General features: G+C 47.3%; 1 protein-coding gene and 1 long non-coding RNA gene across 5 annotated transcripts in view; both read left to right on the top strand.

Moving 5' to 3' along the window:
• Nucleotides 1-10,250, top strand: part of LOC132429073 (uncharacterized) — a 61,161-nt gene extending 50,911 nt beyond the window's left edge. Inside the window, exons 3-4 of one of the 2 annotated variants that reach the window (XR_009520282.1) lie at nt 1,558-1,668; nt 9,589-10,250. This is a non-coding gene — a long non-coding RNA (uncharacterized lncRNA). The remainder of the gene's footprint in view (nt 1-1,557; nt 1,669-9,588) is intronic. The other variant, XR_009520283.1, reaches the window with a different exon arrangement.
• Nucleotides 10,251-13,634: 3,384 nt separating this feature from the next.
• On the top strand, nt 13,635-16,852 carry ANAPC15 (anaphase promoting complex subunit 15). 3 transcript variants are annotated; one of them, XM_060018334.1, is made up of 5 exons: nt 13,635-13,786; nt 15,171-15,300; nt 15,819-15,878; nt 16,202-16,339; nt 16,494-16,852. In XM_060018334.1, the coding sequence occupies exons 2-5, from the start codon at nt 15,181-15,183 to the stop codon at nt 16,551-16,553; spliced, it is 378 nt and encodes a 125-aa protein (XP_059874317.1). In that variant the 5' UTR covers nt 13,635-13,786; nt 15,171-15,180; the 3' UTR covers nt 16,554-16,852. The 3 variants fall into 3 exon arrangements, with proteins under 3 accessions (XP_059874317.1, XP_059874318.1, XP_059874320.1); XM_060018335.1 differs by having other exon boundaries at nt 13,636-13,786; nt 16,506-16,852; XM_060018337.1 differs by lacking the exon at nt 13,635-13,786 and adding an exon at nt 15,017-15,033 and having other exon boundaries at nt 16,506-16,852.
• Nucleotides 16,853-16,921: the final 69 nt, after the last annotated feature.

Raw genomic sequence — 16,921 nt, forward strand, 5'->3', positions numbered from 1 at the left:
CTTAAAGTTCTTATTATGATTGCAAGATATCTTGCAGCAATAAGCATCAGGAAACTTTGAAAGAATAAAGGTTCATTTACAGGACCCGGAAATTACACAGCGTACCTGTGGCCGTAGAGCAAGGTTGCCATAGAGAGAGGAAGAAAGAATGTGTGGGCTTGGGGTTCTGCTTTTATTGGCGTTGAGGGTGGGGACCTAGGGTTTCAGTCTCTCTTCATTGATGAATTTAAAATATTTGATGGGCTTCCCTGGAGGCACAGTGGTTAAGAATCCGCCTGCCAACGCAGGGGACAAGGGTTCGAGCCCTGGTCCAGGAAAATCCCACATGTCACGGAGCGACTAGGCCCGTGCGCCACAACTACTGAGCCTACGTGCCACAATTACTGAAGCCCGCGCACCTACAGCCCATGCTCCGCAACAAGAGAAGCCACCACAATGAGAAGCCGGTGCACCACGACAAAAAGTAGGGCCCGTTTGCTGCAACTAGAGAAAGCCCGCGCGCAGCAACGAAGACCCAACACAGCCATAAATAAATAAATAAATGTGTTAAAAAAACAAAAAAAAAACATATGAGCAGGAATTTAAAGTGTGGGAAGGGAAAAAACAAGTGGCCCAGCCATAAAAAGAAACGAAATTGAATTATTTGTAGTGAGGTGGATGGACCTAGAGTCTGTCATACAGAGTGAAGTCAGAAAGAGAAAGACAAATACTGTATGCTAACACATATATATGGAATCTAAAAAAAAAAATGTCATGAAGAACCTAGGGGTAAGACGGGAGTAAAGACACAGACCTACTAGAGAATGGACTTGAGGATATGGGGAGGGGGAAGGGTAAGCTGTGACAAAGTGAGAGAGTGGCATGGACATATATACACTACCAAACATAAACTAGATAGCTACTGGGAAGCAGCCACATAGCACAGGGAAATCAGCACGGTGCTTTGTGACCACCTAGAGGGATGGTATAGGGAGGGTGGGAGGGAGGGAGACGGAAGAGGGAGGAGATATGGGGACATATGTATATGTATAACTGATTCACTTTGTTATAAAGCAGAAACTAACACACCATTGTAAAGCAATTATACTCCAATAATGATGTTAAAAAAAAAAAACAAGTGGCCCAAATGGTCAGTTACTGAGATCAACCAATACCTCTAAAACAAAGGAGCCTCAGTTCCAGGAGGCAGCCTGACTCTTTATCTAGTGATTTGTTCATTCAAGATATCCTTTGATGTGGCTGCCTCAGTAATCAAAGCTTAAGACAGGCACTTTCATTACAAAACAAAGAACCTAACACTCAGTTTATACTACAAGGGAGAAGTATTCCAGTCAGAGGGAACAGTAAGTCCAAAGGCCCTGAGGCAGGAATATACTCAGTGCCTTCTAAGAACAAACAGCAAGGAAGCCAGTGGGACTGGTGAGCAGGGAGCAGGGCACACGGTATAGGAGTGTGTGGTCTGGACCAGAATCTAGAAGGCCGCATTAGTCAGACTGGGTAAGGATTTGGGATTTTACTCTGAATGCAATGGAAACTTTTTTTTTTTTTTTTTTTCAGTTCAGCATCTGATCTAGGAACAGATTCTAGGGACAAGGGAAAGCAAGCAAAGAACATGAAGGTCTATTTTGAACAGCACAAGCTCAAGGCAACCATGACTTGAAGCAGGGGGTAAGCGGTGGCAGAGGGGGCGGTGAAAGGGTGGGAATCTGGATGTAGTTTGAAGGGAGTGCTAATGAGATTTGCTGATGGATTGGATACTGGATGTGGGAGAAAGGGAGGAATTAGGATGACTCCAACGGTTCTTGGGCTGAGAAATCGGAAGAGTGTGTGGCCATTTGCTGAGATGAGGAAGGCTATGAGTGGAGTAGGACTGGAGGGGGATGGGGAAAAAAGAATTTTGGAATTGAGGGAAGTAGTGGATTCATGAGATACTTAGTGAATAAAATCTCTAGGGCCTGGGGACTTTCGGGGTGTGGGGAGAGAGGGAGAGGTCAGGGACAAAAATGAGTCTCAGGTTTCTGGGTTATGGACTGGGAGATGTTGGCACCATTTTCTGAGACAGAAGATGGGAAAGGTGCTGGCTGGTACTGCAGCAGGAAATCTGGGTAGCAGCTGCTGAAAGTGATGCTGATTCCAGCCTGGAATATTCCACCACTTCCATATTGCTCTCTGCCTCCTTTCTTTGGAAATCTGTTTAAATGTCTGCTTATTAGCGAACCTTTTCCTGACCACCTTCTCTCGAATATGGTTGCCATCCTCACCCCTGTGTGCTCCGTTGCCTTCCCTGGCTTTATTCTTTTTCAGCACATTTATCACCATCTGATATTACTGCCTGTTTATGGGATGGTCTCCCACCACTACAAAGTGAACCATATGAGAGCAAGGAATTGTGTCAGTTTTGTTCCCAACTTAAAACAGTACCAAGCATCTAGTCAGTGCTCAGGAAATATTTGTAGTCTAAATGAATGGTGAATGCCGAGTAGGGGCTGGGATGATCGCTGGGCCCCCTCTGATTAATTTGAGACTGTCACCAGTTTGGATTCAGTGCATCTTGGTGAAACTGCCCTGGCCCTGAAGGCTGAGAGCAGAAAGGACAGTGGCAGAGGAGATCCGGGAGCTGGAGTGAGGAGGAAGGGGTAGAGCCTCAATATCTCCACCTGTAAAATAGAAATGTAAAATGAAGTGTGACTTCCATAAGGGGCTGTGAGTGAGGATTGGATGTGGGAGAAATATTTGGATTAAGGTTCCTGGAGTGCAGGGTAGGGGGTGCAGGCAGGGATAGCGTGAGATAGTAAATGTTTGCAATTTAGTAATAAAGGGTGTTTTTTTGTGAAAGGTTGGTTGTCATTGGGGTGGGAGGAGGCTGGCCTGCCTGGAAAAGCCCAGGAAATGGAAGGGAAGGGCAGAGCACAGGTTAGGGAGCAGTTAGGTCCTGGGGCTGTAACTACCCGTGACAAGATTGGGGCAATTTGTGAGCTGGGGTGGTGAAGCAGTCTGGAACTCACTCCCTGGTCTCCATCCAACATTCCTGGCTCCATGAGAGCCCTCCTCCAGGGGGAGGCTGGAGGGAGGGAGGGCAGGGCAGACTGAGGCTATTATCTTCTGGAAGAAGAGATTGATGCCCAAGTGGGAGAAGGATGGTACTAGTGCCCATGTCCTAATCCCCAGAACCTGTGAATGTTACTTTGTATGGCAAAAGGGACTTTGCAGATGTGATTAAGGTACAGATCTTGAGATAGGGAGATTATTCTGGATTATCTGAATGGGCCGATATCATCACAAGGATCCTTATAAGAGGAAGGCAGGAGATCAGAGAGTCCAGTAGAAGTTATAAGGGTGGAAGTAAGAGGTTGGAGTGATACGAGGAAGGGGCCCACAGCACAGGCATACAGGTGGTCTCTGGAGGCTGGAAAAGACATGGAAATGGATCTTTCCTGAAGGCTTCAGAAGGAATGCAGTCCTGTTGAAACCCTGATTTTAGACTTCTGACCTCCAGAACTGTAAGAGAATAAATCCACGTTGTTTTCAGCCACAAAGTTTTCGGTAGTTTGTTATAGCAGCCATAAGAAACTAATACAGATCCAAGGTCACCTGGGGACTGATGGTGGACTTGGAACTGGATTAGAACCTTGTTAGTCCAGATGTCTCAGTCGAAGCCTCCTTGCTTCCTGTATGCTTTGGCCAAAGCTTCTGGGTCACTGTGCAGCTCCCTGGGACAGTAACTGGACCCTTATCACATGTATTTCATTTGACCTTGACAAGAACCCTGTGGGGCAGACAGCCCCTACTTTACACATAGAGAAACTGAGGTTCAGAGGTGAAGTGTCTTGGCCAAAGTCAGAGCACACAATGAGGAATCAATGAGCTAGATCCCAGATCCAAGTCCTCTGCCCTTCCCTGAACAGTACAGATACCACACGTGTCCAGTATTTTGGTCTCTCATTCGTTCATTCAACAAATATTTATTGAATATCAGCTGATGCCTGGCCACTGTGCTCAGTGCTGCGGAGCCACTAGTGAACAGTCATGACGTCCAGAGACTAGGAATCCTTTGTTCTTGCATCTGTCTACATAGGTCAGTCAGGTCATGCTGTTCCTGTAAACCTCCAACAAGACAAATATTATTCTCTGTTCTGCAACTTTTTATCTCTATATGAAGGGAAAAGTGTTATACCTTTAAAGGTCAGAGCCTTGAGAATGGACTATCATGTATATTTCAGACTATAGGCAGCATTCCTCCCCCCACCCCCCGTACGCGGGCCTCTCACTGTTGTGGCCTCTCCCGTTGCGGAGCACAGGCTCCGGACGCGCAGGCTCAGGGGCCATGGCTCACGGGCCCAGCCACTCCGCGGCATGTGGGATCCTCCCGGACCGGGGCACGAACCCGTGTCCCCTGCATTGGCAGGTGGACTCTCAACCACTGCGCCACCAGGGAAGCCCTATTTTTTTAAAATTGATTTTTATTGGAATATAGTTGATGTACAATGTTGTGTTAGCTTCTGCTGTACAGCAAAGTGAATCAGTTATACATATACATATATCTGCTCTTTTTTTTATTCTTTTCCCATATAGGTCATTACAGAGTATTGAGTAGAGTTCCCTGTGCTATACAGTAGGTTCTTATTACTTATCTGTTTTATATATAGAGCTGTGTATATATCAACACTAATCTCCCAATTTATCCCTCCCCGCCCACACAATAGGCAACATTCTTAACTCAAAGCAAAAGCAATAGAATACAAAGGTTAAAGTAAAAGAAACAGATCTAATGTGGAGTCAGATTTGTTCTTCTCTATTACACCTGCAACCACCATGCCACTTTTTTTTTTTTAAGTTATTTTAGTTTTGGCTGCGTTGGGTCTTCATTGCTGCGTGCAGACTTTCTCTAGTTGTGGCGAGCGGGGGCTACTCTTCGTTGCGATGCGCAGGCTTCTCACTGGGTGGCTTCTCTTGTTGCGGAGCACGGGCTCTAGGCACGCAGGCTTCAGTAGTTGTGGCTCACAGGCTCAGTAGTTGTGGCCCGCAGTCTCTAGAGCGCAGGCTCGGTAGTTGTGGCACACGGGCTTAGTTGCTCCGTGGCACGTGAGATCTTCCTGGACCAGGGCTCGAACCCGTGTCCCCTGCATTGGCAGGCGGATTCTTAACCACTGCGCCACCAGGAAGTCCCCAATACAGTATTATTAACTGTAGTCACTATGTAATGCTGTGAATACATTAAATCCTCATGATTTGTTTATCTTATAAGTGGAAGTCTGTACCTTTTGACCATCTTCACCCATTTTACTCACCCCTCACCCCCTGCCTCTGACTACCACCAGTCTGTTCTTTCTATCTATGAGTTCAGGTTTTTTCTTCTTCTTCTTTTTTTTTTTTTTGGCTGCACTGCATGGCTTGTGGGATCTTAGTCTTTTTTTGTTTAAATTTCTTTTTAGATTTTACATATACTCTCACCTTTTATTTATTTTTATTTTTTATTTTAATTTTATTGGCGTATACTTGATTTACAGTGTTCTGTTAGTTTCTGCTGTACAGTAAAGTGATTCAGTTATACATATACATATATTCATTCTTTTTTAGATTCTTTTCTCATATAGGTTATCACAGAATATTGAATAGAGTTCCCTGTGCTGCGTAGTAGGTACTTGTTGGTTATCTGTCTTATACATAGTAGTGTGTGTATGTTCATCCCAAGGTCCTCCATGCCACATTTCTCCTTTGGTAACCATAAATTTGTTTTCAATATTTGTAAGTCTGTTTCTGTTTTGTAAATAAGTTCATTTGTATTATTTTAAAAATTAGATTCCACATATGAGTAATATCATATGATATTTGTCTTTCTCTGCCTGACTTACTTCACTTAGTATGGTCATCTTTAGGTCCATCCATTGTTGCTGCAGATGGCATTATTTCATTCTTTTTGATGGCTCAGTAATATTCCATTGTATATATGTACCACATCTTCTTTATCCATTCCTCTGTTGATGGACATTTAGGTTGCTTCCATGTCTTGGCTATTGTAAATAGTGCTGCTGTGAACATTGGGGTGCATGTATCTTTTCAGATTATGGTTTTCTCTGGATATATGCCCAGGAGTGGGATTGCTGGATCATATGGTAGTTCTATCTTTAGTTTTTTAAGGAACCTCCATACTGTTCTCCATAGTGGTTTACCAATTTACATTCCCACCAACAGTGTAGGAGGGTTCCCTTTTCTCCACACCCTCTCCAGTATTTATTGTTTGTAGACTTTTTGATAATGGCCATTCTGGCTGGTATGCAGTGATAACCTCATTATAGTTTTGATTTGCATTTCTCTGATAATTAGTGATGTTGAGCATCTTTTCATGTGATTTTTGGCCATCTGTAGTCTTTGGAGAAATGTCTGTTTAGATCTTCTGCCCATTTTTTGAGTGTGTTGTTTGTCTTTTTGACATAGAGCTGCTTGAGCTGTTTGTATATTTTAGAGATTGAGCCCTTGTCGGTCGGTCGCTTCATTTGCAGATATTTTCTCCCATTCTGTGGGTTGTCTTTTCGTTTTTTTTTTTTTATGGCTTCTGTTGCTGTGCAGAAGCTTTTAAGTTTAATTAGATCTATTTGTTTATTTTTGTTTTTATTTCCATTACTCTAGGAGGTGGATCAAAAAAGATATTGCTGCCATTTATGTCAAAGAGTGTTCTCTCTCTGTTTTCCTCTAAGAGTTTTATAGTGTACGGCCTTACATTTAGGTCTTTGATCCATTTTGAGTTTATTTTGTGTATGGTGTTAGAGAATGTTCTAATTTCATTCTTTTACATGTAGCTGTCCAGTTTTCCCAGCACCACTTGTTGAAAAGACTGTCTTCTCCATTGTATATTTAAGGCAACATTCTTAACACAAAGCAAAAGCAATAGAATAAAAGGTTAAAGTAGGGCTTCCCTGGTGGCACAGTGGTTGAGAGTCCACCTGCCGATGCAGGGGACACGGGTTCGTGCCCCGGTCCGGGAGGATCCCACATGCTGCGGAGCGGCTGGGCCCGTGAGCCATGGCCGCTGAGCGCAGCGGGAGAGGCCACAGCAGTGAGAGGCCCGTGTACCACACAAAAAAATAAATTAAAAAAAAAAAAAGGTTAAAGTAAAAGAAACAGATCTAATATGGAGTCAGGTTTATTTTTCCCTGTTACAGCACCCCTCCTGGGGCCGGCTTTCTAGGGACTTGGAAGAGAATCCACAGCAATCACTTATAACTCATTCATCCATCCTAAACTCAGAGTCAGGCCCAGGAGAGACCTCAGTGACTGTTTGCTAACCAGAAAATAAATGACGTGTTGAGTTGAAATGTGCCATGTAATTTACAAGGCCCATAAAGTAGAAACAAAATAATACATCAAGAACAGAAGTTTTTTTTTGTTTTTCCTTTTGGTTTTTTTTCGGAGTGTCAGGGAAACTACAGATATGGATACAACTTGCTGAAGTCTCTCCAACTGAGCATCAGGCTGGGAGGTGCATTGAAGGACTACAATGATGACTGATAGTGAACTTTAAATCCACCGCATGGGGAATTTCCTGGTGGTGCAGTGGTTAGGACTCCATGCGTCCACTGCAGGGGGCCCCAGGTTCTATCCCTGACTGGGGAACTAGAATGCCACAAGCAGTGCAGTGGCAGGACCAAAAAAAAAAAAAAAATCCACTACATGTTACATATGGACACCCCCCCACACACACACACATACACACAATTTGCACATGCCACCCAGGAAGAGACAGGAAAAGCAGTCAGGCCTGCCTGAGCAGAAAACTCCTTAAACTTACATGCACTTTCCACCAATCATTTCCAAGGCCCCCCCCCCCCCCGACTTCCTGTTTCCAAGATAAATATCCCACTCAAAAACCCATGAGCAGACACATCTGCACACTGCCTCCTGTCTCCTAGTTTGGCTGCAATAAAATCTTTTCTCTCTGCACACAACTGTTGCCTGCTATTTGGTCTTTCCATTGGGCAGCAGGCAACGAGCCCATTTGCTCCATTACAATGACCCTGAGGTAGAGGAATCTTGTACCCCAAGCAAAAGTATACTCCCTCAGCCAGCCCACCCAGTGGGGCTCTCCAGCTCCTCACAGCATCTCCACACGCCTGCCATGCTCTCCTGCCAAGCAGTCTCCTCATTCACCACACACCCCAGTGCCTGCTCAGGGAGTCCCCTCCCACCAGGAAGGTTTCTTTTTTCCTCCTTTCTCACTCTTTAACTCTGAAGCATGGTTCAACGTACAGCTGAAGTCTCTCCTGCTCAAGGAAGCCCTTCTCAATGTCTCCTCGTCCTTCTCCAAGGGTATGTGTCATCCTTTGAGGACAGGGTATAACAGAGAATAACAAACCTGACTCCATATTGAATTCCTTTAGCACTGACCTTTGTGCTGTTGCCTGTACTGAGTTATGCTGGCTTTGCCCCTTTTGTAAAAGAATGTTGCCTATAACCTGAAATATACAGGATAGCCCGTTCTCAAGGCTCGGACCCTTTAAGGTGTCATTCCATTCATGTAGAGACTAAAAGGTGCAGAACAGAGGATAACATTTGTCTTGTTGAAGTTATGTGGGAATACTGTGACCACACCTACACGGACAGCTGCAAGAACAAAGGATTCCTACACCAAGCCACACCTGCTCCCCTTTTAGTATAAAAGAAGCCTGAATTCTAACTCAGGTAAGATGGTTCTTTGGGACACTAGTCCACCATCTTCTCGGTCTGCTGGCTTTCCAAATAAAGTCACTATTCCTTATCCCAACAACTCATATCTCGATTTATTGGCCTGTCATGCAGTGAGCGGTACAAGCTTGGACTTGGTAACAAGGGCACCATTTTTTCATCCTGTCTCCTCTCATTGTGCCCATCACCAGGATGGCCACAAGGAGGCCCGCAAGCATGGCCATGCCCCAGGCACACCACACTCTTTCAGGCCCCTTTTGCACTTGCAGCCCCCTCTTGTCTAGACTGTCCTCTCCTGACTTCTCCTCCTTCAAAGTCTCATCTCCCTGAGGATCCCTCCCCACCTCCACACCCACATGTTACCCTCTGCTCACTGCGCCCACTCTTCTCAGAAACTGTCTCTAGTGTAGCAATTGTCACACGAACACACGTCTAATGAATTCAGTTCCATTAGATTGAAGGGAAGAAAAGCCCATCTTTTACATTTCTTGAGTGGCTACTCTGTGCCAGGCACTGTGCTGTGTGCTAAGGAAATAGAGATGAATCAGAGACCTGCCCTCAAGGGCCTAATGATTTGCTTGAGGCCTCCCAAACTAGACTGGGGGCTTCCAGGGGATGAGGACTCAGATCTGATTCCCCTGTGGGTCCCCCATCACCGAGCACAGACTGGCTCATAAGAAAGCTTTGTGGAGCGAATGCAAGATTGACCTTCTTAAGTTGTAGCTTCAGCTCGGACAAGCCACTTCACTTTCCAGAGCCTCACGTTCCTCATAGGCTAACTGGGAGCAGGGTTTCCAGGACTGGGGTGAGGATAAGAGGAAATAACAAGTGTGAAAGCTCTTTGGAGACCAAATATCCTTTGGTATACGTAAGAGATGGTGACTGACGTTTCCCTCTGTCCCCTACCAGGGCCAGCCATACTCCTCAAGGACCATGGAAGCAGCCCTCACTGGCATTGAATTCACATCACTCAGGTCTAAACCTTCCTGGATCCTGGAGAATTCTCTGCACAGAGCCATGGATTTCTCTCTCCAGCCTACGGGCTTTGGATTTATTTCTGACTTGGGAAATCCCCATCCTGCCTTCTGCTTTCAGCCCAGGCCCTGGCTTGGGTAAAACACAACGAGGAAGCAGGTGACATCTCAGGACAGAAGGGGCCAGGTCAGGGAAGTGCCTTCCAGGGATTCACACCAGAGCTGGAGACATGGTTGGGATATTATGTTAGAGAAAATGGAAAGCTGGGAGAGCGGGAGGGACCAGCCTCGGGTCTCCAGAAAGTCAGTAATAGAGCCAAGGTAAGTCCCAGGTTGCCTGGCTCTCATCACATCCACTCTATCTCAGGGCCACCAAAGCCCTACCCCATCAGAGTCCCCCTAACGTTCCTTCTCATCTCTCTCTCTACCCCGAGACACTTAGTTCTGCCCAAAAAGATTCTCAGTGTTCTCCAAATACATCATCTGCTTTTAACTCCGTGCCTTTGCATGCAATACGCCTTTTTGTGCATCCCCTTCTCCCACTTGTCTACTAGGTAAACCCCTACTCATCCCTCAAGGCCCGTTCAAATAAATGTTTCCTTCCTTCAAACAAAGTCTAGACTCAGTTTATCCAGAATCCATTCCTCTCTCTTTCCTCTGTGTTCTTATAACACTCTCTGTATACACTGATTTTAATATTTACTACCCTCTTCTATAATTGTCTATAACTGTCTTAGTCCTCACTAGACTGTATTCTCCTCTAGGATAGGGATTATTTCTGCTTCATCTCTCTGTCCCCAGGGCCTATCAAGGTGTCTGGCACTCAATTGGCACTCAATAAATGTCGACCAAATAGTGGAACAGATGAAGGAATATGAAGCAAATTTTTAACCTTTTTAAATTTTATATTTTTAAGGAATATGAGTCTTTATTTATTTATTTATTTGGCCATTCCACGCAGCTTGCAGGATCTTAGTTCCCCAACCAGGGATTGAACCCGTGCCCTCGGCAGTGAAAGCATGGAGTCCTACCACTGGACCACCAGGAAATTCCCTCAGAGTCTTAGTTTATTATCCTTGAAATGAAAGGAAAAAAAAAACTCAAGCACTTGGTAAGGATAAATGGTGGATAATGAATGTGGCACCATCACTGACTCAGTTGCCTGAGCCAAAAATAGGGTATCACCCCAAATTTCCACTTATCCCTCTTCCTTTTCCCCTTCTCCTATCACCATGGCTTTTTTTTTTTAATTAATTTATTTTATTTTTGGCTGCATTGGGTCTTCGTTGCTGTGCTCAGGCTTTTCTCTAGTTGCGGTGAGCAGGGGCTACACTTCGTTGTGGTGCGTGGGCTTCTCATTGCAGTGGCTTCTCTTGTCATGGAGCACGGGCTCTAGGTGCGCGGGCTTCAGTAGTTGTGGCATGAGGGCTCAGTAGTTGTGGCTTGCAGGCTCTACAGCGCATGCTCAGTAGTTGTGGCGCACGGACTTAGTTGCTCTGCAGCATGTGGGATCTTCCCGGACCAGGGCTCGAACCCGTGTCCGCTGCATCGGCAGGCAGATTCTTAACCACTGCACCACCAGGGAAGCTCACCATGGCTTGTTGAACCTGGCTGAGGATCTAGGTAAGAAACTCTAGGTTACTGGGGGATTTCCATCAGGCCAGAGCTGTCAGGAAGGATGGAGGCAAAGGATGCCGGACGTAGGGATCCTGTAACTAAAAGAACCAGAGGGAGTGACTGCTGGGGACACTGAAGGAGCAGATAAGGGATGGAGAAGGGAGAAGTCAAGGGTGGGTTCTGGGGACTTAGAAACCACTCAGTCTCTGCCCTCAAGGAGCTCATGGTCTGCTGAGGAAACAAATAGAAACAGTTTTATACAGAACTCCACTGTAGTGCAGCACTACCTCCTTCCTGATGCCCCTTTTTTACTTGGCTTCCAGGATACCACCCAACTTACCTGGCTTTCTTCTTATCTTCTTGGCCCTCCTTCTCATTAGTTTGCTGCTTCTCCTAGTTTTCTCAAATTCTGAATTTTGAAGGAAATGATTTTCCATCTACACTCACTCCTTTGGTGGGCTCATCCTCTCTCATGGCTTTAAACACCATGCATGTGCTGATGACTCTAAAACTGATATTTCCAGTCTTGATCTCTCCCTTGACCTTCAGACCTATATGCCCTCCTGCTCCCTCAACAACCCCACTCTAATGGACATCTCAAAGCCAACACACTCAAAAATGAGCTCCAGATATTTCCCCCCAAAACCAGCACCTCCCTTGTCTTTCCAACTGGTCTCCCTGCTTCTGCCACTGACCCCACTGAATTTTTCTTCATAAAACAGCCAGAGTAACTCTGTTAAAATCTAAATCAGATTGTGTGGATCCTCTGCTCATAACCCTTCACGGGATCCTCAACATGGGGTAAATGGGGTAAAACCAAAGTCCTTATCGTGATCTGCGAAGCTGTACTCTCTGGCTCCTACCTCTATCCTCATCTTCTCCCATTCTCCCCACAGAACACTATGCTCCAGCCATTCCAGGCCCTTTGCACTTGTTCCTTCCTGATGTTCTTCCCTAAATATCAGAATAGTGCCCCCTTTCTTTTTTCTTCAGATCTTTTACTCAAAGGTCACCTTCCCAGTAAGGTCTTCCTTGGCCCCCTAACTGAAAGGAAACGTCTCCCCTACCAACATTTTATTTCCACTTCTCTGACTTATTTTTTCTCCTCAATATTTACTGCAGTCTTAAAACTATATATTTTATTTACCTATCTTCTTTATTTATCTCTCATTAAAATGGAAGCACCATGAGTCTCCTCATGATTTGTTTTTTTTTTTTGGTCTGTTTTGTTCACTGTTGTGTATCCATTACTTAGAATAGTGGCAGGCATATGTAAGGTACTCAGTAGATATTGCTTGAATGAATGAAAGAAAAAGGTGGACATTTCCAAGGGGCAAATTTTACTCTAATGAAAAACTTTATAACACCCAGAGCTGCTTGTCAAAAATGACAGTCGATATGCACAGTACACTACCTCTTAAATATGTTATCTCATGAAATCCTCACATCAGTCCAAGATGCGAAGAAGGCTGGGCAGAGATTATGATGCTGGTTGAAAAGGAAACTGAGCCCAGACATGGAAAAGGGATTTGTTAAAGGTCACACATTTGGTCAGGGCAGGAGGGGAACTATGGATGACTGCTGGCCGTGAAAGGGGCTGGTGAGTGATGGAGCTTAATGGGGGTTGGGTTTGAAGGACTTACATTGCCAGAAGGCATAAGGATCTCTGAAAGGGAAGCTGAGTCAGAGGTTAGTAAAACGGAGGCATCAGCAAAGGAGTGGGAGAGAGATGTGACAAGGCTGACAGCTAAGCTTATTTAGCCCAGTCCTGGAGAGGGCAGCTGAATTTCCCAGCAGCAGAATGCTGCGCCTGAGATTGGGTAATCAAGCCCTTACAAAATCTGGAATGCAGAACTGGAAAGGCAGTCTTAAGAGACCAGTGAGTCCACTGCAGGTCTACAGAGTCTGGCTTCCCCACTGGTCTGTGAGGTCTTTGAGGGCAGGGACCGTGTTCCTAGATTTAGCCCCAGCTTCTAGCAGGGCCTGGAATATGGAATATAGTAGGGACTCAAATATTTCTGTCGAAGGAATACATAAATGAATGTATGCACCCAAACGGGAAACTGAGGGGGAGACGAGACAAACAGGAGGGGCGAGGCGTAAAATCACCCAGCGATTCTGGGGTAGAAGCAGACTAATTTTCCTGGGACGCAGCAAGACAAACAGTCCTAGTACTAACGCTGGTTGCCACCAGGTGTTTTTCAACAGGGATTGGCAAGCAAATACCGCCTGGGGACAGAAAGGCGGGGCTAAATGGGGCCGTTGGGGCGGGTCCAGGCTGGAGAGGCCGATTGGCTGAGACTCAAGGCGGGGCCAATAGAGCAGGCGCGCCAAATTTCCACCCAACACGTGACTAACGTGTGTAACGTCACTTCCAGTCCGGTGGGCGGGAGCGGGAAACAAAAGAAGACCAAGGACGCATGCGTTTGGTGTGTCCCAGGTTCCGATGGATTCTTCCGCTCAGGGAGAATAAAGTGCTTCCGGGTCGTCGCCGCCGCCTGCCGACTCCCGGCGCGGTAAGTACATAAGACAGGCTGCTGTTGCTGTCTCTTTGCCCCTTCTTTCCTCCCTTCCCCAGAGAAACCTCATTCCCTTGACCCGCCTCCTCAGGAGCTGCCTGTTCACACTCCCTTTAACATTAAAAGAGTTCCAGCTCATTGGCCGCTTCCTCGAAACTAAGCCCCACCCCGTCGCACAAGGTCCGTCACTCATTGGTGTCACTTCCTGTCACCCAGCAGTTCTTGCAGTTAATTGGCCTTATCCAGGCCCCGCTCCTTTCTCGGTAGCAACCCCAAATACCTGCCTGGATCCCGCCCATGCCTTCTTCCTGTTGGTCAACTCCACGGTCATTATCATAATAAGCCGAGAATGGGCGGTGGCTTTGCGGTGAGGGGTTGGGCTTTCGGAGCCGCGGTCTCTGGCCCTTCAGTGCTGATGGGACTTGAGAGAGGGTTCTGTTGTGCCTCTTAAACGCGCCGGGCAGCTGAGCTCCACGGAAGGGCAGCGGCTGGCCCCGGATTGGTCAAGTGCATTAGGGCGAGAGCAGAATTAGACGTAGATCCTTTTCTCCTGCTCACCTCTAGTGCCCGGCCTGGATCTCTTCCCCGCGAGAGTTCTATGCCCAACTCACCGTGGCACCTAGAGCCAGTCGTTGCCTGTCGCTGGGCCTCAGTTTTCCTGTGAGCTGAAAGGTTTTAATTCAGATTCTCTGGGACCTCCCGTTCAGCTCCCTCAGCTGCTGAATCTGAGCTGAATATACTTGTTCTCTTACATGTTAGTTCATCCAGTCTTTCATCTGCTCATACCTTTAGAATGTTACTGAGCCATACGTGCACGTGATAACACTTCCCCTCCCTGCCCCCCAGTTTGGCTGTGGTTCATGATAGAGGTGGTCAGGGTCCAAAATTTCTGACACTGAGTGGGTATGGTGTGGGCGGCATGGAGGAGCAGAAAGTAGGTCTCAGTGTTTGGAGGAGGTGGAGAGAGTTTCAGTAGAGTCCTGCTGTCTTTAATTTTGTAAGGCCAGTCTGCATTCTGGTTTCCTCTCTCTACATTTGGCTTCCATTCTCTTCCCTCCTTGAACAGCTTACAAACAGCTTTACTTACCCATAAAGTAAATTACTTAATTATCAGAATAACTATGAGGGTGGCATAATTGTTACTGTCCCCGTTTTACAGATGAGGAAACTGAGGCTCAGAGAGGTTAAGTGACTTGGCCAAGGTCAAACAGCTAGTAAGCGGTGGAGCCAGGACTCAAACCCAGGTCTGTCTGATTCCCACAGGGAAGGGGTACTTTCCTGCTACCTTCCACACTACCCAATCCCCAAATCAAAATGTAACCAAATACAAACTAAAACCAAACACATCTGAGAGCTGGATTCACCTGACGCTTTTCCTCAGTCTAGGAGCCATGTCCACGTTGTTTCCCTCACTCTTCCCCCGTGTGACTGAGACACTGTGGTTTAATCTGGATCGACCCTGTGTGGAGGAGACAGAGCTGCAGCAGCAAGAACAGCAGCATCAGGCCTGGGTGAGTGAGGACATAGCACAGCGGTGGAGCTTCAGTCAGGTGCCCCGCCCCCCTTCACTGGCATTGACCCAGACCTACTCTGGAGACCTGCCCTGGGGGAGCTTTTTGTCCTGAGCTGGGGGCCTAGGTTCTCACTTTTGTGTTACCCTAATTTGCCAGGGGACCGTGGGAGCTCTAGGCCAGGTTGGAGCCCAGGCTCTTTTCCCTAAAGCATAGAAAATAATAATTTTGACTGTTTATTGAGGACCTAGCAGATGTCATGTTCTAGGCTGATAGTCTCACTTCATCCTCACCATAAGCTTATGAGGAAACCAAGGACCAGAGAGTTTACGTAGTTGGATCAAGTTCATAAGTAAGTGGCAGATGACAGGAGAGAAAGGGATTGAATCTTCCAGAGAGCTGGAAGGAAGCTTCTCCTTCACACTTGGGGGTCTTCCTGGGGGCAGGGCAGGTGAGTGCCATGCCCCTGACTGCCCTGCTTGGGCCCTGGCCTTGCTCTTCTCCCCCTGTGGCCACAGCTCCAGAGCATTGCAGAGAAAGACAACAACCTGGTACCTATTGGCAAGCCGGCCTCAGAGGTGAGTGGCTCCAGCAGGTGGGGCCTCTGTGGGGCCCAGGTGGACCAAGGCTCTGCTCTAATTCGGAAGGTCTGGCCTCTGACTCCAGAGCAGTCGTGGTCCTCAGCTCTGGGTGGAGGACAGAAAAGAGGACGTAGAGGGGGAGGGCACTGGGCTCAGCACTAAGGTCCTGCAGAACGTGCACCAGCCTGCTAGATTAAAGTGGGACAGGACTGGGGAATGGAGCTCATTCGTTGTCCCCAGAGAGAGGCTCCAAGTGGGCCAGTCCTTGAACTGGCCCAGGCAGACCTGTAGAGGCTACAGGCTCTTCCCTGCCTCACCAGCACTATGATGACGAGGAAGAGGAAGATGAAGACGACGACGAGGACAGTGAAGAGGACTCGGAGGATGATGAGGACATGCAGGACATGGATGAGATGAATGACTACAATGAGTCACCTGACGATGGAGAGGTCAATGAGGTAGGCAGGGGTGTGGGGCAGGGCCTCTGCTCCTGGGCCCCTACCCCTGACCTCACTGGCAGCCAGCGGGTACAGAAACCCTGGATCCAGCCAGGGGCAGGATCTGGGACTGGGGCTGGCTGGGTGGCTGAGGCCCCTCCCCACCCACACCCAGCCTCCTCTCCAGGTGGACATGGAAGGCAACGAGCAGGATCAGGACCAGTGGATGATCTAGGTAGACAAGGCAGGGTGGTCTCAGAAAGACTCCAGGCCCGCCCAACCTATCCTGGAGCCCCTGCAGACCCAGCTGATCACCCAACCCCCCCTGCCCCGGTGCCTGAAAGCTCACCCTCGGGCACCTCCTTAGCTGCTGCCAGCACCTGGTATCCTTGGCCCCTCCCAGGCCATCAGTCTGCCCTTGAATCCGCAGAGCCTGAGCCCACCCCACCTTTCTGGCCAGCACCTCATCCCTTGGTTGCCAGATCTAGTCTCTTTCTAACTCTCTTTAATAAAGACACAGGACTGATTTTTTTCCCCACATCTATTCCCTATTTCTTGGTGGGGCCTAGAGGAGTGCAGCATCTTCTCTTGAGCTTTGGGGAG

This window comes from Delphinus delphis, chromosome 8, assembly GCF_949987515.2.
Source record: "Delphinus delphis chromosome 8, mDelDel1.2, whole genome shotgun sequence".
Taxonomy (NCBI): Eukaryota; Metazoa; Chordata; class Mammalia; order Artiodactyla; family Delphinidae; genus Delphinus; species Delphinus delphis.

Coding starts and splice junctions, on each gene's coding strand:
- ANAPC15 (XM_060018334.1), top strand. CDS start 15,181: ATGTCCACGTTGTTTCCCTCACTCTTCCCCCGTGTGACTGAGACACTG. Junction 15,879..16,201: donor TTGGCAAGCCGGCCTCAGAG/GTGAGTGGCTCC, acceptor CTGCCTCACCAG/CACTATGATGACGAGGAAGA. Junction 16,340..16,493: donor ACGATGGAGAGGTCAATGAG/GTAGGCAGGGGT, acceptor ACCCACACCCAG/CCTCCTCTCCAGGTGGACAT.